We start from the raw sequence: 27,900 nt of genomic DNA on the forward strand, positions 1-27,900 counted from the left end.
AGCTTATCAGATTTGTACAGTTGAAGTACATTGAACTGACTAAATGTGAATAATTACAGCTCATGTCTAACAGCAAGCCCATTGATTATTATAAAAATTGTAATAAGAAATGTGAAAATTTCGATGAAGCCATTAGAGTAGAGTAGAAGCCTCACTGGACTCTATTTATCGCACATTGCACAACTTGCACACTACAGTCATTATTTATTATCCTCTGTCTGTACTGTGTTGTCTGTCCGCACTTGTTTGTTTGTGTTGCACTTGTGTTTTGTATGCACTGTCTATGTTGCACCATGGTCCTGGAGGAACGTTGTTTCGTTTCACTGTGTACTCTGTATGTAGTTGAAATGACAATAAACCCACTTGACTTGACTTGACTTGACTTGACTTAATTTTTTATTGTTTCTTTAAGCTTTACCACCTTTATCTACAGTCCTCTTAAACTACTACTACTACTAAGATTTCTTACAGTGGTACCATTTCATTTTCTACCAGAAGTGATTCTTTCTTCCCCAAGATTTGGAAAACAGCACATTTTGAAATTTGCAGGCCACATCTTTAGTCGAGAACTCTACAGCTGAGACACAGTGAAGTCAGAGAGCTCCCCCTGCAGGGCAAACTGCAACCGAACCAGCCAGCATTCCACACTTGGGGCTGAATGGAGTCTGTAGTCAGTGGCGGTGCTCCTGCAATTCAGAAAACATGCATTTGAACTGAGAAACAGCAGTTTACTCAAGGCTATGAAGGATTTCAGTTAATTAGAGCACTTACAAGGAGGCAGACTCTTCCTGATTGTTGATTTTAATACGAGATCCCAGTAGTTTCTCATACTGCACATCAGTTTTTGCTGGAAGAGAAGACACAGATTAGCAAGTCTTAACATATTACAAACTGTATAACAAAAAGTAAAAATGTTTGTGGACACCCTTCTAATGGATGCATTTGGCTACTTGAAGATGCATCCATTGCTGACATTGATGTGCAAATGCAAACACAGTTTGTCTAGTCCTCTGTAGAGAAATATTATCAGGAAATTTGATGGAATATATGTTTTTATGCTAGCGACAAAGATCACTGTTTTAGAAGAGTGAATGTCTTACCCAGAATGCCCTGTAGGCTACCATGTTTTGGTTGTTGACGAATAGCAGGCCACAGAAACACATCTCTGTCTTCCTTATGAAGGAGGAAAACAACCCGCACGCTTCCTATGGTGACGTCCACTTCATTGTTCCTCAGTATTACAGACACACTGCAGGAACACAATCAGTGTTACTTCACACATCCAGATAGTCACATGGTGTAAAAATGCCAATCAGAAATACACAGATTATTTAACAATCACAATAAACAGCTGTTCCTTACCAGTAGGTAAAGGTTGCCAAGCAACATAATGGACAAAGATTATTTAATAGGTCAGTACAATAGATTTTAGAACCTTAACCAATAAAACTATTTTATAACTAATTAGAGAGATAGTGTGGTCATGTTAACACACACTATATAGACAAAAGTATTGGGACACATGCTTATTCACTGTTCCCTCTGAAATAAAGGCTATTAGTTTAATTTGCTGTTGGTGTAACTGTCTACTCTCCAGGGAAGAAGGCTTTCTACTAGATTTTGGAGCATCTGCAATTGCTGTGAGAATTTGATTGCATTCAGCGACAAGTGAGGATGGTAGTGAGGATATTGGATGATCACCACCCTAATTAATCATCCCCAACTCCCCAACTTATCCGAAAGGTACTATCATTCCAGAGAATTATAGTTCCACTGCTTCACAGCTCAATGCTGGTGGGCTTTATTCCCCTCTAGCCCATACCTGGTGTTAGGTGCCAACATGCCAACAGGTCCTGAGAGTCCTACTCTGTTGGCAGTCCTGCTCTACAGGGACATTTGCATAGCTGTGTTAGCAGTGGCTGCAACTTGAAGTTGCATTCATTAGAAGGGTTGTCCACAAACATTTGGACCAGGATCAGGTAGATTAGTCTTTATTTTTTAAGTGGGGGCGTGATACGACCTAAATACCTAAATCGAAATGTTATATCGTAGTACAGAACAAATTACACAGTATTACAGTTTTGATATGTAGATGGATAAATTGATTTTATTCAGCATTAGTATAAGATTTATTCAGCCAATTAAATCACTTATTACGCTTTCTTTGTAATGAAACCTGCAGCTCTTACCTGTCTGCCTCATGCTTGGTGGGCTCCTGCCCCCAAACAAAATTCACAGCATTCTGACCATCAGAGTAGTTGATCCCGCTGGTGCTGATGGTCAGGTGATGATTGGTTTTGTAATGAATAGCAATTTGCTTGAAACCTTTCCCTCCGTAAAGCGTCAGCTCACCATTCATTGAGAATTCTGTTAAGTGAGGAAAACATTACAGGAAGGGGTGTTCCATGGCTGTTGTCATTAGGGCTGTGACTAAAGATTAAAACATATATACTATGCATTGTTATGTATTATTAAGTCATTTTAATACCACATACATTCTGAGAAATCTGTAATGCTGCATCTAGTGCTCACTAACATTATTACATAGCAGTGCCTAATGCAGAATTTAGCCTAAATACTACTATGATCTAATACTTTCTATATTATCATAAGAATGTTTTCACAAGCATGTCTATAGGAATTTCAGCCCCCCTTGTGCTGTCACAACTGGTCGACCATTGACCATTCAAGGCATGGACCCCACAAGACCTCTGAAGGTGTCCTGTAGTATCTGGCACCAAGACTAATGTTAGCAGCAGAACCTTTAAGTCCTGTTGTGAGGTGGAACCTCTGTGAGCATCAGTGAGCTTTGGGCATCCTTGACCCTGTGGCTAGTATCACCGGTTGTCCTTCTGTGGAGCACTTTTAGTGGGTATTGACCACTGCATACTTGGAACACCCCACAAGACCTGCCTGGTGTTTTCTAGCCATCATAGTTTGGCCCTTGTCAAAGCGGCTGAGATTTTTATACCTGCCCATTTTCAAGAACTGACTGTTCACTGGCTGCCTTATATATCCACTCCTTGTTGCCAGATGCCATTGTAGATGAAGCTAACCAATGTTTTTCCACTTGTTTTCTGACTAATGTTATGGCTGATTGATGTATATTTCACAGTGAATCCAGTCAGACAGAATTAGTCTGTTTAGCCTTGAGCATAACCCTTTACTTTGTGTACAATTTTACTGGATAATCCTCTTAATACAAACAAGAGTGTGGGTTTCCTCTTTTTCAGTGATAAATATAGAAGAGTATTAATAACTCCAGACTGCCTTATACATGAACCTGGCTTTATAATGACTTGCATACACCCTAATTAAACTAATCATCGTCACAATTCACAAGGTGCCTGACCAGGGTACCAAGAGGGAGTGTTACTTACAGTGCATCCTATACATTAAATGACTTACGTGAAGAGGGATCCGCCAGAAGTCGGATTTTGGAAGCTAAAGGTATGTCATAGCAGAGTGGCTTAGGCTGAGAACTAGAAGAGATCAAAAACCTCACAGAATTGGCTGGGAGAGAAGGATAGGGAGAAAACGGATAGAGAAGGACAGAAAACGGCAATCAATAAACAACCACAGCATAGTTCCACCCTTCAGATCAGGGGTTTAAAACACTGAGAACATGATACACAGTTTTTCAGTGTAAAGGGAAGGTTCTCTCCTCCAGTTATTAACTTGACCATATCTACACTGACATGCCAAAGGTTATGGGACAGGAACTAGTATCATGTAGGACCCCCTCTAGCCCCGCGATTCCAGACAGAAAGACAGGCAGCGGTCAATGACGTGTTTAGACAGACCAGTGGACCCAACCTGTACCATATGAATACAGCCCACACCAGTATGTAACCACCATCAGCCTGCACAGTGCCTTCTTGATAATTTGGGTTCATGGGGTCTGGGCCACACACAAACCAAATATTACTGTCCAAAACAATCAGTATCATGACTTTGACACATGTTGCCTCAAGTCTCCAGTTAGCAATCTCAACCAGTTAACACCACAACACCAGTAACAGAGGCTCTCTGGTAGGTTTTCTGCTCCCATGTGCCTAAAGAACGCTGCCCTGACCTGACCTGCGGGATATGGGTGTGGGGCCTGCTGCAATGAATGTGGATGTGATTTCGCACAGACAATTCTAGCCAGACACCAGCTACTGGTCATGATCATTAGGCACCTGTTGGTGAGCGCTGCGCTGTCCACTGTTGGTGGTAATGCTGGTAATGTTAAATGCCATCACAATTTTGGAAATGAAATGTCCCATTTATCTCGCCCCTACTATCATGCCTTGCCATGAGCACACTGGCCAATTTTCCACCTCACTTGCTAGATAACACCTGACAACAGAGCTGTCCCCTATGATAAACGCCACTCCATAGTTCACATACTGTTATCCTGTGACTTTTGGCGTGTCAGTGTAAACATAAATAAGTCCTCTATGACAGCTTTCCAAGAATGAAGTAATACACTAATCCAGACAGTATGAAAATAGCCATTTACAAGAGTCAGCTGATATTCACCTTCTGATTTAACACAGAAAGGCTCATCACACACTAAGGTGTATTACTCAGTATCTACAAGGACGTCTGTGCAAACAGGCAGTGCCATTCTTTGGTAACAGAAGTTTAATAACACTATGTTTTAAGGCGTTCAAATTAACTGCATGAACACAAAAAGATATTATATATTATATAGAGTCCAATATATTTAGAGGTGTGATTGAAGCACAAATGCACAGTTTAAAAGCTGCTCAGTGTACCTGGAGGGAGAGGGAGTGAAGTCATTTGAAACTGACTGATCTTAGTAGGTCTCGGGTTCATGGTCACTATAAAATATAAAAAAGTTGTTAATCCTGTGCTGTTCTCCACATGGAGAAAAAACAAAGCATTTGTCATGCCACAAATGCTCCACACCAAAAAAATACTGAAACATGTCTTGTAGTACTTTTCATATGAAAGTCGTTAAAAAAACAAATGCAACTCTAAATACTTAGTGTGTTTATATAGGTATTAATATATTTGTATAAGTAAAAATATTTATTCCAAGTCATTTTTGAGCATTTCTATTGCCCGTTCATCGTGGAATGTAGACACAATGTAAAGGACCGCTGCCAGAGTCACAGCGTGATATATGATATATGATGTTTAAATAAAGTTATGCAGTTACTGAAGAGATACTGGATGTCCAAAGAAGAAAGAAGAATTCACTCCATCACAGTGACTCTTGAAATGGGGAAGTGTAAATTGTAAACAATGAAATTTAGCTTGTACACCTCTACATAAGCTGAATGAATTAATGAATTAATTGATTGAGTTACTAAAACATGTATGAAATACTTACCGAAATCAGCACTTTGAGGCTCAATTTGAAAGAAATAATCTAAAATAGATATAAAAATATCTGTTTTAATTTCCCTCATTGTAAAAGAAACAATGGATAAGCAGGTGTTCCAATACTGTCCATATGGTGTATGTATAAAAAGCAAAGATGTATGATTGACATACCATAATCTTGATGTTCTGCCACTTCTGTAAAATCATAATTTGACCTTGTTTTTGAAGGTTACTACAGACTGCTTGATTACTGAGCTACTATGAAACCACACTATTATAATCCTAAAAACAGACCAACTACCAAAACACAACAATTACCAAATCACACTAAGAACTACCAAACCACAACAACAATTACCAAATCACACTAAGAACTACCAAACCACAACAACAATTACCAAATCACACTAAGAATTACAAAACCACACCAAAACTACCAAACCACACCAGTTATCAAAACACATCCAGAACTACTAAACACACACCAGTTACCAAACCACACCAACTACCAAATCACACTGAGAACTACTAAACCACGCCAGTGACCAAACCACACCAACAACTACCAAATTACACTAACAACTACCAAACCACACCAACAACTACAAAACCAGACCAACAACTACCAAATCACACTAACTACCAAATCACACTAAGAACTACCAAACCACACTAACAACTACCAAACCACACTAACAACTACCAAACCACAACAACAATTACCAAACCACACCAAAACTACCAAACCACACCAGTTATCAAAACACATGCAGAACTACTTAACACACACCAGTTACCAAACCACACCAACTACCAAATCACACTGAGAACTACTAAACCACGCCAGTGACCAAACCACCCCAACAACTACCAAATCACACTAACTACTAAACCACACCAACAACTACCAAGTCACACCAACAACTACCAAGTCACACTAAGATCTACAATAACACAACAAAAACTACTAGATCACACACAACAACTAGCGAAAATCACACTAAGAACTTCTAAACTACACCAGAACACGTCCAGAACTACTAAACCCCACCAGTTACCAAACCACACCAACTACCAAATTACACCAAGAACTACTAAACTACACCAGTTATCAAACCACACCAACTACCAAATTACACCAAGAACTACTAAACCACACCAGTTATCAAAACACACCAACTACCAAATTACACTAAGAACTACTAAACCACATCAAAAACTACCAAATCACACCAACAATTTTGCAAAAATCAAACTAAGAACTACTAAACCACGCCAGTTACCAAACCACACCCAGAACTACTAAACCACACCAGTTACCAAACCACACCAACAACTACCAAAACAAAACGATAAATGCCCAGTCAAGTTCTTGGATAAATACTTGTTACTAACTGCATTACCTTAACACACACTTACACCTCTCTAGTGATTCTGGATACTTTGTGTTAGTCTTTATTATTATTACCAAAGCTAGGCCACACATAAAGATGGAGACACAAAATTATTTAAATGAAAATCTAAAGCAGTAGTAGAACATTTTATTTTTTGAAAAAAATGTTTTGCATAGTGCTGGGCAGTATGACTGTACATACCGTTGAAAATTTACTCTACGGCCAAAAATTAGTTTCTGACATGCTACAGTTTACAGCCAAGAGCGCTGAAAGACAATTAGCACTGCTAATTGCTCATTTAAATCATCATGGTCAGCCCAAATGCCTAGCACTAGCGTGTTACTAGAGTGAAAATATAACTATAGCTAGCCATGCAGTAAACATGGATTTGATTGCATTCAGCGACAAGATTGTTAGAGAGGTCAAGATGTTAGATAATAATAATAATATATATTATTATTAATAATCACCACCGCACTGATTCCAAACTCCCCAGCTTATCCCAACTGTACTGGATGGAGCACCATCCATCATTCCAGAGAACACAACTCAATGCTGGGGGTGTTATACCCCACTAGCCCACACCTGGCATTAGGCACTACTTCTCTACAGGGACTAGACAAAGCGTGGCATTGGCTCAAGGGGTATAAAGCCCCCCGAGCATTGAGCTGTGGAGCAGTGGAACTGTATTATCTGGAATGATGGTTGGTGCTCCATCCAGTATTTTTGGCATGAGTTGGAGATGAGGTGGGGTGGTGGTTATCCAACATCCTGACCTCACTAATGTTCTTGTTGCTGAATGCAATCAGATCCTCATAGCAATGCTCCAAAATCTAGTAGAACGTATTCCCTGTGGAGACAGTTACTCCAACAAAAGCAGGGGAAACTCTGTTTTAATATCCCTGATTGTAAAAGAAACAATGAATAAGCAGGTGTTCCAATACTGTCCATATGGTGTATGTATAAAAAGCAGAGGATGTATGATTGACATACCATAATCTGAAATTCCTGAGATTCCTGGAATAATAAGATCAACATTTGACCTTGTTTTTGAAGGTTACTACAGACTGCTTGAGTACCAAGCTACTAAAAACCACATTATTATAATCCTAAAAACAAACCAACTATCTATGAATATCTATGAATGTCTAAATAGAAGAGCAGTGCACCTCTTTCTCTTTGAAGCCCTGCAGAGAAGAAAAAATAGAGATTCATAAATCAAAAACACTGTGCAAAATTTCTGTATTTGCCAGTGTAGTTTTTGAAGGTTACACTAGCCTATTTAGGTACAGCAGCTAGTGTAAAACCATACTACAACTGCATACTACTGCAATACTGAAAGTAAACCAACTATCCTAACTATACTAATTACAGCACAGCGTTGGCAAATCCAGTAGGTGGAAAGCTTCTCTGTAGACAAACCACTACTAAGCCATACCAGCTGCCAAACCACAACCAGAACAACTAAACCACACCAACTACCAAATCACCCAGAGAACTACAAAACCATGCCAGTTACCAGAACACACCCAGAACTACTAAACCACACCAGTTACCAAACCACACCAAATACCAAATCCCATGAAGAACTACCAAACCAAACTACCCTAACTACACCAATTAACCAATTACAGCACCATGTTTGCAAATCCAGTAGGTGCAAAGCTTCTTTATAGACTAACCACCACTAAACCACACTAAAACCTAACAAATCACACCAAAAACTACCAAACCACACCAGCAACTAGCAAACTGCATCAACAACTACCAAATCACATTAAGACCTATTCAACTACACCAGTTACCAAAACACATCAACAACTGATAAACCACACTGAGAACTTTGAAACCACATCAAAAACTACCAAACCACACCAACAACTACCAAACCACACTAAAAATGATCAAACCACACAATTTACCAAAGGACATGAAAAACTACCAAACCACACCAACAACTACCAAACTACACTAAGAACTACTAAACCACACCAGTTACCATATCACACCAGCAATCCAGTTCATTATCAGGTTGGTTGTAAACATTAGCTATTAGAGTTGTTGTTCTATTATCCAGCTTCCTGAGGTTACAACAAACCAGAAAACTATAAAAGACAGTACATTTACATTCACAATACTTTTGAAATAAGAGAAAGAGGTACAGACCTGGTCGGACAGGCATTGCTTTGGAGAATAATGATGTACATAAACATTAGAACAGCACATGCATTTTATATTTTAATCTCAATTTTACTAAATAGAGCATGAGTGCATCTAATACTAATAAACAACTTTCCTGAAATAATCATGATAACACTTATTGAACCATAAAGCTACAAAACACAGTACATTTACATTCACAATACTTTTAAAATAAGAGAAAGAGGTACAGACCTTGTAATCCTGGTAATCCAGTGAAGAAAAAGATGTTTAACTATAGAGCTTTACTAATTAGCACATGAGTGCATCTAATTCTAATTCACAACCTTCCTAAAATAATCATGATACCACTTATTTACCAAAAAAACTACAAAGGACAGTACATTTACAATCGCTTACACTAGACTGTTCTATATTTGGGTACAGCAGCTAATGTGAAATCGTACTGCTGCAATACTAAAAAATAAACTACCCTAACTACACCAATTAACCAATTACAGCACCATGTTTGCAAATCCAGTAGGTGCAAAGCTTCTTTGTAGACTAACCACTACTAAACCACACTAAGACCTAACAAATCACACCAAAAACTACCAAACCACACCAGCAACTAGCAAACTGCATCAACAACTACCAAATCACATTAAGACCTATTCAACTACACCAGTTACCAAAACACATCAACAACTGATAAACCACACTAAGAACTTTGAAACCACATCAAAAACTACCAAACCACACCAACAACTACCAAACCACACTAAAAATGATCAAACCACACAATTTACCAAAGGACATGAAAAACTACCAAACCACACCAACAACTACCAAACTACACTAAGAACTACCAAACTATACCAGTTACCCAAAACACACCAAGAACTACTAAACCACACCAGTTACCAAATCACACCAGCAATCCAGTTCTTTGTTAGGTTGGTTGTAAACATTATCTTTTAATGCAGTAAACTGTCTGAGTTGGCTAATTTTGCAGTTGTGTTGTAAATTTACAGCAAAGAAAGTTGTTGTTCTATTATCCAGCTTCCTGAGGTTACAACGAACCAGAAAACTATAAAAGACAGTACATTTACATTCACAATACTTTTGAAATAAGAGAAAGAGGTACAGACCTGGTCGGACAGGCATTGCTTTGGAGAATAATGATGTACATAAACATTAGAACAGCACATGCATTTTATATTTTAATCTCAAATTTAACAAAATAGAACATGAGTGCATCTAATACTAATAAACAACTTTCCTGAAATAATCATGATAACACTTATTGAACCATAAAGCTACAAAACACAGTACATTTACATTCACAATACTTTTAAAATAAGAGAAAGAGGTACAGACCTTGTAATCCTGGTAATCCTGTGAAGAAAAAGATGTTTAACTATAGAGTTTTACTAATTAGCACATGAATGCATCTAATTCTAATTCACAACCTTCCTAAAATAATCATGATACCACTTATTTACCAAAAAACTACAAAGGACAGTACATTTACAATCACTTACACTAGACTGTTCTATATTTGGGTACAGCAGCTAATGTGAAATCGTACTGCTGCAATACTAAAAAATAAACTACCCTAACTACACCAATTAACCAATTACAGCACCATGTTTGCAAATCCAGTAGGTGCAAAGCTTCTTTGTAGACTAACCACTACTAAACCACACTAAGACCTAACAAATCACACCAAAAACTACCAAACTACACCAGCAACTAGCAAACCGCACCAACAACTACCAAATCACATTAAGACCTATTAAACTATACCAGTTACCAAAACACATCAACAACTGATAAACCACACTGAGAACTTTGAAACCACATTAAAAACTACCAAACCACACTAAGAACTACTAAACTACACCAGTTACCAAAATACACCCAGAACTACTAAACCACACCAGTTACCAAACAACACCAACTACCAAATCACACTAAGAACTACTGAACTACACCAGTTACCAAAACACACCCAGAACTACTAAACTACACCAGTTACCAAACCACACCAACTACCAAATCACCCAGAGAACTACTAAACCATGCCAGTTACCAGAACACACCCAGAACTACTAAACTACACCAGTTACCAAACCACACCAACTACCAAATCACCCAGAGAACTACTAAACCATGCCAGTTACCAGAACACACCCAGAACTACTAAACTACACCAGTTACCAAAACACACCAACAACTGATAAACCACACTAAGAATTACCAAACCACACAATTTACCAAAAGATAATTGACCAAACCACACTACTAGTTACCAAATCACACCAGCAATCCAGTTCATTATCAGGTTGGTTGTAAACATTAGCTATTAGAGTTGACTAATTTTGCAGTTGTGTTGTAAATTTACAGCAAAGAAAGTTGTTGTTCTATTATCCAGCTTCCTGAGGTTACAACGAACCAGAAAACTATAAAAGACAATACATTTACATTCACAATACTTTTGAAATAAGAGAAAGAGGTACAGACCTGGTCGGACAGGCATTGCTTTGGAGAATAATGATGTACATAAACATTAGAACAGCACATGCATTTTATATTTTAATCTCAATTTTACTAAATAGAGCATGAGTGCATCTAATACTAATAAACAACTTTCCTGAAATAATCATGATAACACTTATTGAACCATAAAGCTACAAAACACAGTACATTTACATTCACAATACTTTTAAAATAAGAGAAAGAGGTACAGACCTTGTAATCCTGGTAATCCTGTGAAGAAAAAGATGTTTAACTATAGAGTTTTACTAATTAGCACATGAGTGCATCTAATTCTAATTAACAACCTTCCTAAAATAATCATGATACCACTTATTTACCAAAAAAAACTACAAAGGACAGTACATTTACATTCACTTACACTAGACTGTTCTATATTTGGGTACAGCAGCTAATGTGAAATCGTACTGCTGCAATACTAAAAAATAAACTACCCTAACTACACCAATTAACCAATTACAGCACCATGTTTGCAAATCCAGTAGGTGCAAAGCTTCTTTGTAGACTAACCACTACTAAACCACACTAAGACCTAACAAATCACACCAAAAACTACCAAACCACACCAGCAACTAGCAAACTGCATCAACAACTACCAAATCACATTAAGACCTATTCAACTACACCAGTTACCAAAACACATCAACAACTGATAAACCACACTGAGAACTTTGAAACCACATCAAAAACTACCAAACCAAACCAACAACTACCAAACCACACTAAGAACTACTAAACTACACCAGTTACCAAAATACACCCAGAACTACTAAAGCACACCAGTTACCAAACCACACCAACTACCAAATTACACTAAGAACTACTAAACCACACCAGTTGCCAGAACACATCCAGAACTACTAAACCACACCAGTTACCAAACTACACCAACTAACAAATCACACTAAGAACTACTAAACTACACCAGTTACCAAAACACACCCAGAACTACTAAACTACACCAGTTACCAAACCACACCAACTACCAAATCACCCAGAGAACTACTAAACCATGCCAGTTACCAGAACACACCCAGAACTACTAAACTACACCAGTTACCAAACCACACCAACTACCAAATCACCCAGAGAACTACTAAACCATACCAGTTACCAGAACACACCCAGAACTACTAAACTACACCAGTTACCAAAACACACCAACAACTGATAAACCACACTAAGAATTACCAAACCACACAATTTACCAAAAGATAATTGACCAAACCACACTACTAGTTACCAAATCACACCAGCAATCCAGTTCATTATCAGGTTGGTTGTAAACATTAGCTATTAGAGTTGACTAATTTTGCAGTTGTGTTGTAAATTTACAGCAAAGAAAGTTGTTGTTCTATTATCCAGCTTCCTGAGGTTACAACAAACCAGAAAACTATAAAAGACAGTACATTTACATTCACAATCTCAAAAATTGCCCTAGAATATCAAACTGTGTTTATCTTGGAATAGATCAATAATTCAGTAACCATGTAAGCAACAACCTGTGAACCACTGTTCCTCCTTCAAAAACAAATCCAGCTTTTACATAAACCGTGTCCACTAACGCCAAAGCTGGAGAAACAGTAAAACACGGAAGTGACTTCAGGACAACAGGGTGTTGTTGATACTGGAGAGCACTGTTTTTTTCTCCAATAAGACTCAAGAAAGATAAACCCGATAACTGAGGCTAAAAGCTAACTGGCTACAATCTCTTCAGCTTGCTAACAGCATGAGAGGACGGCAGCACTATCCGACAAGACTCAGAAATAACTAGTTTTTCAGTGTTAAAATAAATAAATATATAATATGCTGGTGCCATGAACTGGCCAATCAGAGCAGAGCTTATTGGCTTTTTTTGCTGTTTTTTTCTGTAAAAGAAAAATCAGCCTGTTTCATTCAAGAGGTCAAATACAATAACAGTGGTAAATAGGTTTGTTAAATGCCATCTGAGCATGTTTCACACTTACTATTTAAACATCAAACAGCAACATAGATACTCAATAAATGCATTATATGGCATTAAAGGCATCAATATATATTTTAATATAAGGGAAAAAGAAGCAGAGGACCTGGATGAGACATTGGAGGACTGTGAGCTGCAAAAGAGAAAAAGATGTTGAATATTAGACCTTGATTTAGTATTGAAGTTTACACAGTCAGTAAACAGTGAGTCAATGGGAGAAATAAGAAGACTGAAAAACATTAGATGTTAAAATAAGAGAAAAATAGAAAAAAAACACATTAAAATAAGAATAAAATAGGAGAAGACCTGGATGAAACACTGGAGGACTGTGAGCTGCAGAAGAGAAAAAGATGTTGAATATTAGACCTTGATTCAACATTTAATTTCACACAGTCAGTAAACAAAGTTACTGTAAACAGTTGGTAAATGGAAGAAACAGGAAGACTCAGACATTATGAACTAACTTACACCCCGCGTAAGGTGCGTTGCGATGCTCATTGCTATATTACACCCCACCAACAGTCAGACATTTTCACTCTTTCCGCCTGCATTGTTTAAACAGCAAAGGTGCTTGTGAATATATCTACATCGATGGATGTGCTGGTCCCGAAATGAGGTGTGTTCAGGTAAATTTCTGGCATATTGCTATCTTGGCAACGGAAAACAAAGGTGCTCCACTGACTGAAAGCAACCCAGGCAGATGTCAACATTTAGATGTTCATTGCTGTCTTGCCAGTAAATCGTCAACACAGACATGTGCCCAAGACACGTACACCCCGGCTTTGTGCCATTGAAGTAGTAATCCGCCAAAGTCAGACCGCACCAGGCTCTTACAGTGACCCGCTGATTGGTTTATTGCACGTTACGCCCAAAAGACTTATCCTGCATTGATATGCCCTAAAATCAAGCAGCATGGTTCACGACTTACCTAAAGATTGTTAAAATAGGGTCCCAGCTGTTACTACAGTATTGCAAATGAAGCAGCCAAGCTGTGTAACGTACCTCCCCATACATTATGTCATGTAAACAACAAACTGTTCTGGAGACTGAACACTGTTCTTGAAGAACATAAACTATTTAAAAAGCACAGTAAGAATAATTTAAATATTTGAGAAAAAGAACAGACCTAATATATGGAAACCTCCTCCTACTGGTCCGCCTCTTCTTCCTTCTGATAATAATAAAAACAATTGAAATGTTAAAAGTTGAATGTTATAAAACTTTAAAACTTTTGTTTTACACGTTTCTTTTTGTTAAACACATGATTTATCTGGTCAAATTAATACAGATTAACTTTTCTTAATTACATTTGTCTGCAGCTGAATTAAAAAAGTAAAACTTCTAAAATGTCCTAAATGGCTGCTAGGATATTGTTGGGTGGTTGGTATGGTGTTACTAAATAGTTGCTGTGGTGTTTCTATGTGGTTGCTATGGTTTCTCAGATGGTTGCTATGGTGTTGCTAAATGATTGCTATTGTGTTGATAGATGGATGCTATGGTGTTGCTAAGTGGTTGCTACACAATTGCTATGGTATCCCAGGTAATTGCTATGGTGTCTCAGGTGACTGTAGTACCCAAGTGGTTGCTGTGGTACCCACTGTGGGTATGGCTGGGTTTTTGTCTAGTATTTTAATTATTGTGACACCACAGGGCAGTGGTGGCTCAGCGGTTAGAGCGCCGGGCTGTCGATAACAGGGTTGTGGGTTTGATTCCCGGGCTCGGCAAGCTGTCACTGTTGGACCCTTGAGCAAGGCCCTTTACCTTCTCTGCTCCCCGGGCGCTGGAGTTGGCTACCCACCGCTCTGGGTGTGTGTGTGTACTCACTACCCCTAACACTGCCCCTAACACATGTGAGTGTGTGTTCACTACCAGAAGGGTTAAAGGACACATTTAGCTGTACAGTGACAAATACGTGCACCTTTACCTTAAGAGTGCACAAACTTTGACACCCCATTCATTTCTATAGGAAATTATTCTGTACTAAACCCATTGCCACATAACCCATACCACTGAACAAAAAGCAGTATACAATCATACCAAACAATCAGGTTATGAGTTGTGAAGACCTCTATCTCAAAAACTGTGTGACGAGTTAATCGACTAAAAAAAAACAGCAAAAGTAGTTATACAGCTATACTCAAAATACCACGAGCTCACTTCTGGACCACAAGATCACTTTTCTTTTCTGCTCTACTTACGGGAGACTAAAAGGCAGTCATGACATCTGCCTCTCTCCTCGCCCTCTTTGGGTTTGTGAGCGACTTGTGTGTCCGATTCCTGGGGCTTGGTGACTACCATAGAAGTCAGTGGAGTCACAAAACTGTACTTCAGAGAGAGATCCAGGGCTTCTTTCTTGGCTGCTTCTTTCTCCTCTCCTTTAAGTGTCAGTCTGAGACAGAAATACGAATGTGAACGTTTCCGGTGCCACTGTTGTGTAAAGCTACTACTGTTCATGTGTTTAATTCCCAGCAAGAGTTCAGGACGTAAACCTGACAAACATCCCCAGCTTTGTTAGGTCACCTTTATTACAGATCCGAATAGACGACAGGAGATACAACAGCAGAGATAGCACCCAAAAAATGGCCCAAGCACATTAGTGGCTATGCTAGCCATCAGGATCTAATCATTTTCTCAGTGATTGTATTGCATATTTACATAATTCATTCTGGATACTCCATTCTGAGAAGCCTGATGGGTGCCTCATCTACAGAATATTGCAGGCCATGACAGGTAACATATTTAACACTTGTTTAATCCCAGAATTTCAGTAGCTTTAAGTAAACTGTAAAGTCATTATTATGGGGACACAGAGTATATAGAGTAAATCAAAGAATAAAAGGCTCTCACTCTTTCCTCAATAGCTGTTTAACTGTAAGGTAAGCCCAGAGTCGCTGGGTGAAGTTTTCATGTTGAGGTGGAACTTCAGGTAGGTCTCTCAGCGACACAGTCTCCTCATATTTCACTTTTTTGCTTTTCTGGAAAATGTGAACAGAAGACAACCAGCCAAGTGACCATATGTCCAGTCAAAAAGCTGCAAACATGGCCAGATTACACTGTCAGTATCTATCTTGCTAAGCAGTTGCTATGGTGTTTCTAAGTTGCTGATGTGGTAATCTAAGGTGGTTGGTATAGTGTTGCAAAATGATTGCTACTGTGTGCTAGGTGGTAGCTATGGTATCTCAGGTTGTTGCTAATGTGTTGCTAGGTGGTTGCTATGGTGTTGCTATATAGTTGCTATGGTTTTGCTAAGTGGTTGCTAAGTGGTAGGTACTATGGCATCCAAGTTGGCTGCTATGGTGTCTCAGGTGGTTGCTGTGATGTTGCTAAGTGGTCTGTGTTGTGTTGCTAGGTGGCTGCTTTGGCATCCCAGGGGGTTGCTATGGTGTTGCTAAGTGCTTGCTAGATTATATTTGTTTAAAATACCTGTCTTCTAGGCAGCTGCTAAGGTGTTGCTGGGTGTTTGGTATGGTGTTGCTAAGTGGATGCTAGGTGCTTGCTAGATAGTTGCTATGGTTTTGCTAAGTGGTTGCTAAGTGGTAATTAATATGGCATCCAAGTCGGTTGCGTCAGTGTCTGAAGGTGATTGCTTTGGTGTTGGTGGTTTGTTGTTAGGTGGTTGCTATGGTATTGCTAAGTGCTTGCTAGATTATATTTGTTGTTTAAAGTGTCTGTACGCTCGGCAGCTCCTAAGGTGTTATACCACATTACTGAGACAGAGATGTTCTTACCGAAAATGCAACCACCTCCACTTTGAAACTCTCCAGGCTGTTGTCTGTGATCTCACCAGCCACCACAATCTCTGAGCCGTTGTAGTACAGACCGAATTCGGTCTGGGTTAGGTTTGATGCTCCCTCATAGTTTAGCTGAAGATCATGTAAGAGAGGAGTGGCCACCTCCTCGTAGAAACCCTAGCAAACATGAAGACAGCACTGAATGGAGCACCACTGACACCAGCACAGCACTGAAATATGCCATGACATGACCTTTGCTGTTTTATTTATCCTACCTGTAGCTGGAGGTCAGCGTCGGAGTCCTCATAGATCCTGCGAGCAAGTCCACCGTTTTCCAGGGCCATTTTCTCCAGGAAATCAAAGTTAACATCAAACCCAAATCCCAGACAATACAGAGCAAACTTTCCTCCGATGGCCTCCTTCACATTGGCTTGAATCCTTTCTGGATTGCTTACACCTGTAGGAGGCAGCAGTGGGACAGAGACATGCTGAAAATGCTGATTATCCAGGTTTGGAGTATTTGAGGACATTATTTCCTCTACTGAGACCTTTTTAAGAGTGAGACATTTATCCATTAAAACACTCTACGTAGGCCCAACACCTAATTACTGTTGTAATTTACCCTCGCCAAGAACATTATTAGGAAGACACCTGTTTATTTATGAAATTCAGTACAGCAGTGCATACATTTTTGCAGATATAGGCTACCTGCTTCAAGACCACATAGTCTTCCAGTACTTTTAGCCAAGAACAGAAAGCTGAGGATGCAGTGGGAAAGGCTCACTAAAATTGGACTGTTAAAGTCTCAATTTCTGCTGAGGCTCACAGATGGTAGGGTTAGAATGTGGAGCCAACAGCTCGATTCCATGAACCCAACCTGCCTTGTGTAGACAGTCCACGCTGGTGGAGGTGGTGTAATGAAGTGGGGGATGTTTTCTTGGCACGCTTTGGGCTGTAAATACCAATAAATCATGGCTTGAATGCCACAGCCTAGACCCATCTTCCCACAGCTACATCCAGTAAAATGATGCACCACCACAATGAAAAGTTCATCTCAGACTGCTTCTACCAATATTGAGTGGGCAGCATTTTTATAGGCCCTAAAATAGAGCCCTGTGGTACGCAACAAAATCTGGTGAACAGTTATACAATATTTACTGTAGGATTAATATATTTTAGGCTAGCTTTTCATACTGGAATGTGTGCAAAAATACTGATCAATACATTGATTTATGTGTGTATAGTTGTGATGCATTACTGTCTGTTTTAGGGCCAAAACTATTAAGCCTTAGCATGTCTTGTAATCCTGACATGATAGTTGTGTAACATTTGGTGCATTAAGAGCAGGGTTGGTGTGGAGGTGGAGGGCAGGAGATAGTGTGGCTGCTATATGTCTGTATTTTGTATTTCCTGTAAGTTCCAGCAAGCAAATTATTAGTAGATGTCTTTGAGGCATGTTATTATTGAATTCCAGGCGGGATGTGCTGTTCAGCAGTATGTTTAAGTGTTTGTGTGTATCAGTGCTTTCGTACCTGAATTGGGGGCTCCATCGGTCAGTAGAATGAGGATGGAGGCGGAGCCTTCTCGTGGGTGTCTGTTGATCATCTCCACCCCCTTTAGGACTGCAGAATTGATGTCAGTGGCTGCGAGACAAAAGTCAAACGTTGAGATGTTGATTATTAACTAAACAGAGCATTCGTTCCTTCTTTAACCCTTTAATGTCACAATGGCTTGATGGGGAGACTGGGCCACAGACTAAACACCTTACACAATATTTCACTTTATATCACTTTCAGCTGCAGCTCATTTACTAAAGTTTTTAAGGCTAAACTATACTGTTAACCAAATGGAGTATTGGGAACGTTTGCCTAAACTAAGCTGAATTAACTCAAAAAATGCTCTGATTTTACATGTATATGGATTCATTGTTGGCAAATGTGCTGTGAAAGAACAGATTTTGGCCCAAAGTCTTGCTTGTGAAACATGAAACGTGTAGATAATACAACCACACTGTTTTGCATAAGTGTCAGTAACTGCCTGACCTTTTGTACTGCAAAGATTGGGACAGTGGTAGGTTAGTGGTTAGCGCACCAGACTATTGATGCCAGGGTTGTGGGTTCAGTACCTGTGCTTGACAAGCTACCATTGTTGGGCCCTTGAGCAAGGCTTTTCACCCTCCCTGCACCCCAATTACCAACCATTTTTCATTTTCTAAGGGTGAATATGGTTGTCTTGCCTGCAAATGTGTCATTTGACTTTGAACCGCCAAAGTACCTACATTTTTTAATAACCGCAAACTTAACAGTCTAACCTTACTTTTTTGCATTTTTTGCATTTGCTTATTTAAAAAGAATCCAAAGTCACCAAATTTCAAGCATATCTTACCTCCTTGATCTTCAATCCTTCTGACAAAGCTCTTTGCTAAGTTCACATTACTCTCAGTGGCTTGGAGGAGTTCTTGTTTCCAAACGTCTACATGACTGTCAAAGATTATCAGCCCAAAGTTGTCATCACTAGCAAGGTCTCCCAAAATCCTTTGCATTGCCAAGCGGGTCTACAGTGGGAAAACTCCATCAGCAAATGTGTTTGGTTGTCAAGTGGCACACTCACATGAATAGTACTGTGATTAGTAAAGTGAACGAGTCTATAAGACAGGCTGTATGAAACTGAGGTGGACACGTATAGCTACAACACAAAAAACTGCTGCGTTTTTGTTGGTTTTTTAATAGTGCACCTGTTCCATTTTCCTGCCGTGCATGGAGCCGCTTCGATCGATGACGAAGACCACATTTTTGGGAATTTGCTGAATGCCCATGGGTGCGAACCAGTGTGCAACATAGCCATTTGATATCTGTTAGAAAAGAAAGATCATTGTAATCATCCATATCATTAAATGCATGGGAGATCCAGCTGTTTCTATCTACCTTATTCTGCCACACCCACTTTCAAGAGTTTGTTTCTTCAGCCTTTGTGTTCTAATTTCCAGCCATTTCTTATCAAATGTTTTATGGTCATCTTGCATTGAAATGTATGCAGTCTGAAGTAGGCTACTGCTGTGTACACTGATCATAAAGTACCCAAGCTAAAATTACCCAACATTTCAACAGGCTATTTAATGCTTTACTGTACTGAGGGGCACCATATCCAAAGGAGAAGAGCATCTGCATGTATGGTTAAAATCGCAAGCTTTAAAATAACCACCTAAATGTTCATACGTCTGTATTTACCATTCTGTAAAGAAGAAAATCTGTTATGATGCTCCGGTTAAGTGAACATGCTGGGTTCTTGTGAAGCGATCGAGTAAAACATTGACCTAAGAGCCTTACAAGCATCTGATGCGTCTGCTTCACCAGTGCTGTCATGTAACTGTCATACTAGAAATCCTAACACAGAGGGCCATATTTTTCTGATCTTTTGGTGAGCCATCAACTGCGCACCGTGTAGCTTGATTTAGGGCATCAGTGTGTCTTTGCTGTCGTAATAACAGGAAGAGTACACCTTGCACAGCTAGAAACGCACAAAAGTCTCTTAATTAATCATGGATGTGTTTTGTGCATAATGCGCAATAAACCAATCAGTCTGTCTTTTGCTATTCCCCTTAAGAGGCAGGTGCGGTCTGACTTTGGTACATGCGTTGGGCACACGCCTGTGTTGACAATTCACTGCCAAGAAAGCAATTAAGTGTTGGTGTCTGCCTAGGTTGTTTCAGTCAGTGGTGCTCTTGTGGTGCAACATGGTTTTCCGTTACCAAGATAGCAATACATTAGAAAGTTACCTAAATAACCTAATTTCGAGAACACCACGGCCATCGTCATAGATATACTCACAAGCACTGTTACTATTTAAACGATGCAGGCGGAAGGTGTGAAAATAGACTGTTGGTGGGGTGTAAGATACCAATCAACATGGCAGTGCGCCTTCTGCAGGGTATAAGATAGAGTCCAGAGTAAACAAAGACTGCCAGAGCCACTGTTAATGGAAAAAAGTGAATGCACTGCATTCAAAAATCTCCAGTTACACTCTATGACATCTAATTTATAGAGAAGAAGGAGAAAAACCTTCAGTTTCAATGAAAGTCAGTGTATAAAAAATATTTTATTCCAAGTCACTTTGGAGCATTTGTATTAGTCCATTCCTTATGAAATTTGGACACAATGTAAAGAACAACTGCCAGAAAAGTGAACAACTATGCAGCAGATACTATACATACCAGTGTAACAGTATATCTAATACAATTTGTATACTGATGTAAATAAGTAAGTGGATCGGTGGTTAAGTTACAGGTCAATAGTAACTAGTCTTGATCTTACTTAGCTTCCATGTAGCATTTGTGTATGTAGAGTTTGATGTTCAGCCATGTAGATGAAGTTTATTGCAAATCATGATTTGTCTGCCCTGACACTTCACTGCCCTGACTTCACTGTATGGGGCAGCAGTGGTTTGGTGGTTTGAGCACGTGGTTATTGCTAACGGGGTTGTGGGCTCTGACCTTGGCTCATACTATTCAAGACTGTAATGACAATAAAGGTGTTGTAAAATGCAGTACCTTCCAGTCTCCATTGGGGTTCACTCTCTCCACATCATAAGTTATGATCAAGTCTCCATTCAGTCCAGTTTCTGTACAGCTCTTACACATGGTCTGCTGCTCACGGGTGGGGTAGAAGTGTACCCAAGCCTAGAATAAGACTTCATCAGCAATGCAGCTACTATATTTTTATATGAAGCATTCACTATATGGACAGAAGTATTGGGACACCTACTCATTCATTGTTTTTTCTGAAATCAAAGGTATTAAAAAGAGTTTATCCTGATTTGTCAAACTGCCTCTACTGTCCAGGGAGGAAGGCTTTCTCCTAGATTTTGGAGCCTTGTGTGAGGATTTGATTGCATTCAGTGATAAGATTGTTAGTGAGGTCAGAATATTGGATGATCACTATCCCTCTATTTGATGATCACTATCCCTCCCCTTAGAATTTTTGTACTAATTCTATAAATTATACATCAGTTTACTAGAGAACTAAAGAACTAGTAAAGAATAGGCCTAACTGCAGTGTGCAGACCTCACCTCTTTACCAGATCGTGTAGTGGTCACAGCATTGGCCAGCTCCTCAGTGTTCAGTCCCCCTTTTACCTCCAGGAAGGAAATACCTGGGTCCTCATGAATGTAGACGTCAATCTAACCGAGATGCACAACAAGAATATGAAGGTTAGGCTACGTTCAGAAAGGCTAATCAGTTCAGGTTGCTTTTCATGATTCTTTAAGCGACAGTATTTACACCTCAGTATCCTTTTTTAAAGTATTAGCTTTTTAAACTTGTTCCACAACTGCCTCAACTGACCCATATTAATTAAATGACCCTTAAGAATCATTTGATTTAACAGCACATTCAGAACTGCCCCAGGACGCAGTTCAGAATGTTACTTTAGTGTTGTTAAAGTGGGGATATGAAATGAAAGTCTGGCAGGAGGATCATGTCTGAAGCCCCTCCTCCTGATGTAATGTCCTAAAAAATCCTGCATCTTCTATGTAGATGACAAGGGGTGTGTCTCAGTTGCAAACTAATTGCTAATACTAACTACATTTTGAGGATGATATATGTAGTAAAATGTTCAATACATGCATAATCAGAACCAGTCATTTATTAGAGTGTGGATACAATGGACACAGTTATCCCACAGTGCAAGAGAGGAACTACTCACGTCTGGGGCAGTTATTAGGAAAGAAATGGCAGATTATGATGCAAGTGTAGTGGCAACAGCCGGTTAATATTTAATACACTGTATTGTTGTATCATCACTACACTATTGCCTGTCTTCATCATGTAAGCACAATTATCTGATCTTATTTTCTAGATTGCACAATGTCTGTTAAACAAACAATTCTGAAATATGTTGATTATGTTGCTATGTTGACAAATGTTTTATGAATTATTTATATTAGACTACAGACACCAGCATTCTCATTTTTGCAACAGTTTTAAGAATGCCCATAACTAAAATAGACTAAATGAACTAGGATTTTTAAAAAAATGAGAACACCCTAGATTCTCCCAACTCTCAAACAGGTACAACACACCAAGCAAACATTTCTGTTTGCTTGTGCTGCTGTTTGTTTGGTTAGTGTGTTCAAGCCTTTTGGGGTTATGTGCTCAATATAGTGAGTTTGAGCTCAAAGGGCACCTGTTTTCAGCATTAAAGAAATTGAAAGAGTAAAACACTTTTTTACATTATCAACTGTATATTGGGACACCTGATTGTGCATTGTTTCTTCTGAAACTAAGGGTACTAACAAGAGTGTATCCTGCTTTTGGAGGATTTGTGGAGCGTTGCTGTGAGGATTTAACTGCATTTAGGATCAGGATGTTGGATGATCACCACCCCACTTCATCCCCTAACTCCCCAACTCATCCCAAAGGTATTGGATGGAGCACCAACCATCATTCCACTTCTTTCCACTGCTCCACAGCTCAATGCGTTGGCATGGCATTAGGCACAGTGCCAATAGGTCCATGTTTATCTGCTCCAGAGAGTCCTGTTGTATTGGCAGTACTTCTCTGCAGGGACTAGACAAGCTATGTGTGCATTTGCATGTCTGTGTCAGCAAGAATGCAAATTAAAGCAGCTGAATGCGTTCATTAGAAGGGGTGTCCACAAACATGAGTCAATCTCATATTAAAGGTGAAGTGCTTTATATGGCATTCCCCTGTGGTACAGTTGTCTATGGTTTTGCCTTATTAAGATCTCATTAAGAGATTTGAGCTCAAATCCTGTAAGCATCAGCATCGGTTAAGCCCTAGTTGATAGCCCTTGTCACAAGTATCTGACGTTACTCAGAATCATGTGTAGAGTGAGGTAAATCTTACATTTTTCTTTTGAATGATAATGTTCTTGTTGTACCACCAGATTAATAGCATTAGCTACCTAGCAAGCAAACGCTTTACAGAGCAATATGGCTTTATATGATATGGGCATGATATCCTGGATAAAGCCTTGTTAGGATTACTGTACCTTAAAGTCTGCTACAGGCTGCATTGGCTGAGCATTGATTAGTAGTTCATATTTGCCAAGGCGTCGCTTGAGCAGCTCCTCATAGGTCAGTTCAAAGGTCACTTTACCATTGGCCGCCACCGTCACTGAGGTTTTAAACTCCTCCAAAGTCCGTCCTACTGAGCTAAGACACAAAGATACACAAATTATGTAATTGCTTATCTATCCTGCTGAGAACTCCAGCTGTAGTTGGTGATAAACCTGATTAAACAGCTTGGTCATGTAGGTCATGCTGGTCAACCACCTTTGTTAATTCTGGTCAACCTCCTTAGTCATACTTGTCACACTGGTCAACCTTGGTGACAGTGGTCAAACACCTTTGTTCACACTAATCCACTACCTTTGTCACGCTGGTCAACCAGCTTGGTCATGGTAGTTATGCCGGTTAGCCACCTTGGTCATACTGGTTAACTAACTTTTGTTCATACTAGTCAATCACCTTCATCATGATGTTAGTCATTTGGTCAAGGTGGTAATGCTGGTAGACCATCTAAACCATTAAACTCAAATGAAAACAGACCAGTGGTGGTCAACCAGCTTGAGCTGCCAAAGCTGTTCTTTTCAGCGGGGCAATATTCTGCTAATTGCTAGAGTTACCTGAACTAATAATTTTGGGTAATTTGGTAAAATATATATATATTTTTGTTAAATTTATTTGACTGAATTCAAATACAGCTGCTCCTGATACTAGATATTATGAGGTTGTACCTGACCACTCCAGCACTCTCTCCTCGAGCTACTGCCTGACTGTACTGCTGCTGAGCTGCTTCCTTCTCCTTCACGACTCCATCGTACGTCTTCCCGTCTATGGTCCTGAGGAGGCATATGTGTGTTTATGGACAGTCAGTTCAGTTATATAACCTGAATGAAGGCTGAATACCTTAAATAAGGCTGCATTTCTTTATACACTAATAATAACTGATGAACTGATGATTGTATTTACTCACATTCGAAATTTGCTGATGAAAGCATTCTTTGGAATCTTGACCTGGAAATTAATTTCTTTGGACTCGCTGTGTTGGTTCACCACGCGGCTAGTGATGACTGTGATGGCGTAGCGGCTGGTGACCGTGGAGTTTATGTGAAATCTGTAGATTTCAACATCTTCCTGTGGTGAGGAAAAAGGGAAATCAACATTTCACAGTTTCTGACCCTCAGTAAGGTTGTACTTTGCATCGTTTGCTTGTAAAAGATGAGTCTACACTGCAATCCAGTGTGTTTTTCTTATTTCTACAGTCTTATGAAAAGGTTTGTGCTCCCCTGCATAGATTATGAATTGATTTTCTGAATGTAAATAAGCCTCATCCATTACAGAGACACACTTCTGCATATTATAACGCATATACCATTAAGCACATTAAATGATGCATTTCCAATCTGTTAAATTCCATAAATCTGTAGAAACTGTCTAAATTGTGCAGAGAAATGTCATATTTAAGTCAATATAGGATTTGTTCAGTTATTTACACTCAGACCTTAAGACATATAATCAATACACCGCTGTGATTTCCATGTAGTTACTGAATGACCAGCCTGTGGATTTATACTTTGACTTTAGGAATCCTAGGGCTAAGCTTTATACTGTTTGTACCAGTTAAGAGGACTACACTGGGCATGCTAATCTTCATTTAATTAAAACAGGGACTTAAACACAAAGAATTCCTGGAATATTTTCCTAACTTAGAGTACACACATAAAACGTACACATGTTAAGATATGAACACTGCAGATTAGCCTGTTAGGGACATTCCTGTGAAAAGTATTTTAGCATATTTGTTCACACTAAATGGTTTCATACCTGCATACAAAATGTCATATAAACAAAGAGAACATGACAAGGAATTTCATTTATGGAAGGAAGAAGTATCACCCATGTGAAAATGCTTCATATAACTGAAGATCAGTCTTTCCTTACTACTGTAGAGGCATTTGGCTGTAATCAGTCACACTGGAGGACTTTTGAGCTTCCAGTAGAAGGTATGGCCACGGCTCCTCAATGAAGTTCATGTCAGGACTTTGACTAAGCCTCTCTATGTTCATTTTGTTTCTTCTGAGCATAAGCTCTTGTGCACAGAATCATTGTGTTGTTGCAAAACCAAACTGCACATTAAGGTAGCAGTCACTGTTTCCCTTCCACCATACCCATAGACAAGACCATCTCTTTTTTCATGCAGTCTTTATGGTGTGCTTTCTCTTCTTCATTACTGGACTGCATCAGCATTGAAGTACCATGTTTGTTTGAGTTTGTTCTGATTTTTACATTTTAACCCAATTTTCTCCCCAATATAGCCAAGCCAGTAAACCCACTCACCCACTCGGACGCCCTCTATCACTTGCAATGACAATCGTGAAGACCTCTGATACATGTGAAGTCGGCCACCACCTCTTTTCGAACTGCCTTCTATGCAGCATCACTAGCCAGCAAATTCACTTAGAGGAAAGCATAAAGGAAATGCCTGTGCTTGCCAACATCAGAATGGGAGTGATGAGAGGGAGGGCACTCAGAAAGAGTATCTACTCATCCAGAAAGATCATGGCCAATTGTGCTCTCTTGGGCTCTGGCTGTTAATGGCGAGGCAGCATGACCCAGGATTTCAAACTTGCAAGCCTCGGGCCATAGTGTCAGTGCCTTTGTCTGCTGAGCCACTCAGAGCCATGCTGTTTCCTTTTTTGTGTGGTATAGTACCAGCCTCCTGTTCCTCTTCTCCTCTAGCTGCCAGCTCCTTCTTCTGAACTCTTCAGCATTTAGCATACTCTTACCGCCGTCAACCTGAACGTGACGTTATGGGTGAGCACAATGGTGCTGAGATGGTATACATATATGTTCAATTTAACAGTGCAATGATGAAGTATAAATCATAGTGCAACAATGTGTTGGTATAACAAACGAATATCTGAATACTTGAATATTCTGCCATTCTATACCAGTCCTACAAATTTCGAAATAAATTGCAATTTAGGAATTAAAAACATTTTGCACAACATTAAGCAGTTTTCTACCAAGACCATAGTAAATTAGACTGTTTTTAAATTTATGTTAGACAGACATTGACGCTGTTAGACAGCGTCTAACATCACAATGTAACATTGTTTGGGTATTAACATTATAACATTTAGAAGTTTGGTCTCTATAAGTCACAACTAAATATCACTATTCTGTGTCAATATGGCGTTGGAATGTGATGTTTGGAAGATGTTAAATTTGGGTTACATAACACTAAGATTTAAAGCCACCAAAATGTCAATGTCTAATGATGTTAGAATGTCACATCAAGTAGAAATTAGGAATATGTCACTGAGCAGATACTGGGTTTTGGTCACCATACCTCACTGCAATAACTACTATGAAAAGAAACTATTTTTTCTCAATTTACTCAAGATTTGTTGCACAGTAATGGGTCTAATCAATAAAAAGTTGGGACACGACAGGTCTTGTTACTCTTCAACAAGGACACGTGGAACTCCAGCATTAGCTGGGAACTGGAGAAGCCCTTTAAAGCTAATAATACAGTGTTTTGTAAGTTCACATACACTTCACATGGCCTCTAAACATACCTTCTTGGTTGGTGCAGCGATGGCAGAGATGAGTAAGAAGCCCAAGAGAGTTACGCTGACTGTGGCTTGACACATGGTGACCCACGCAGGACTGAAGTCTTACAAACACACACAACCTTTTAAACAAACCCTACATGCTTTGCTATTGGCCACTACAGCCTTGCAGCCAGTAACC

At 39.3% G+C, this 27,900-nt stretch overlaps 1 protein-coding gene across 30 annotated transcripts; it reads right to left on the reverse strand.

The window, feature by feature from the left end:
- Positions 1 to 378: 378 nt before the first annotated feature.
- On the reverse strand, positions 379 to 27,808 carry LOC140542699 (inter-alpha-trypsin inhibitor heavy chain H3-like). 30 transcript variants are annotated; one of them, XM_072665569.1, is made up of 32 exons: positions 27,726 to 27,808; positions 25,118 to 25,278; positions 24,879 to 24,983; positions 24,132 to 24,294; positions 22,189 to 22,299; positions 21,670 to 21,798; positions 19,858 to 19,974; positions 19,509 to 19,677; positions 18,656 to 18,766; positions 17,399 to 17,580; positions 17,121 to 17,300; positions 16,240 to 16,367; positions 15,591 to 15,781; positions 14,519 to 14,563; positions 13,699 to 13,725; positions 13,499 to 13,525; positions 11,625 to 11,642; positions 11,397 to 11,414; positions 10,251 to 10,268; positions 10,021 to 10,039; positions 9,126 to 9,142; positions 8,898 to 8,915; positions 7,901 to 7,918; positions 7,725 to 7,748; positions 5,509 to 5,532; positions 5,345 to 5,383; positions 4,764 to 4,829; positions 3,409 to 3,513; positions 2,190 to 2,367; positions 1,101 to 1,249; positions 772 to 847; positions 379 to 686 (listed from the first exon to the last, which is right to left on the reverse strand). In XM_072665569.1, the coding sequence occupies exons 1-32, from the start codon at positions 27,798 to 27,800 to the stop codon at positions 572 to 574; spliced, it is 2,823 nt and encodes a 940-aa protein (XP_072521670.1). In that variant the 5' UTR covers positions 27,801 to 27,808; the 3' UTR covers positions 379 to 571. The 30 variants fall into 30 exon arrangements, with proteins under 30 accessions (XP_072521670.1, XP_072521673.1, XP_072521671.1 ...); XM_072665572.1 differs by lacking the exon at positions 11,397 to 11,414; XM_072665570.1 differs by lacking the exon at positions 9,126 to 9,142 and having other exon boundaries at positions 10,022 to 10,039.
- Between the last annotated feature and the right edge of the window lie 92 nt (positions 27,809 to 27,900).

Source organism: Salminus brasiliensis, chromosome 21 (assembly GCF_030463535.1).
Source record: "Salminus brasiliensis chromosome 21, fSalBra1.hap2, whole genome shotgun sequence".
In the NCBI taxonomy this organism is placed as follows: domain Eukaryota; kingdom Metazoa; phylum Chordata; class Actinopteri; order Characiformes; family Bryconidae; genus Salminus; species Salminus brasiliensis.

Excerpts from the sequence above, each read along its gene's own strand:
- LOC140542699 (XM_072665569.1), bottom strand. The coding sequence starts at position 27,800 with ATGTGTCAAGCCACAGTCAGCGTAACTCTCTTGGGCTTCTTACTCATC. Across the intron at positions 2,368-3,408 it reads TCTGGCGGATCCCTCTTCAC|AATTCTCAATGAATGGTGAG; the intron begins GTAAGTCATTTA and ends CTCACTTAACAG. Across the intron at positions 687-771 it reads CAGGAAGAGTCTGCCTCCTT|GAGCACCGCCACTGACTACA; the intron begins GTAAGTGCTCTA and ends TCTGAATTGCAG.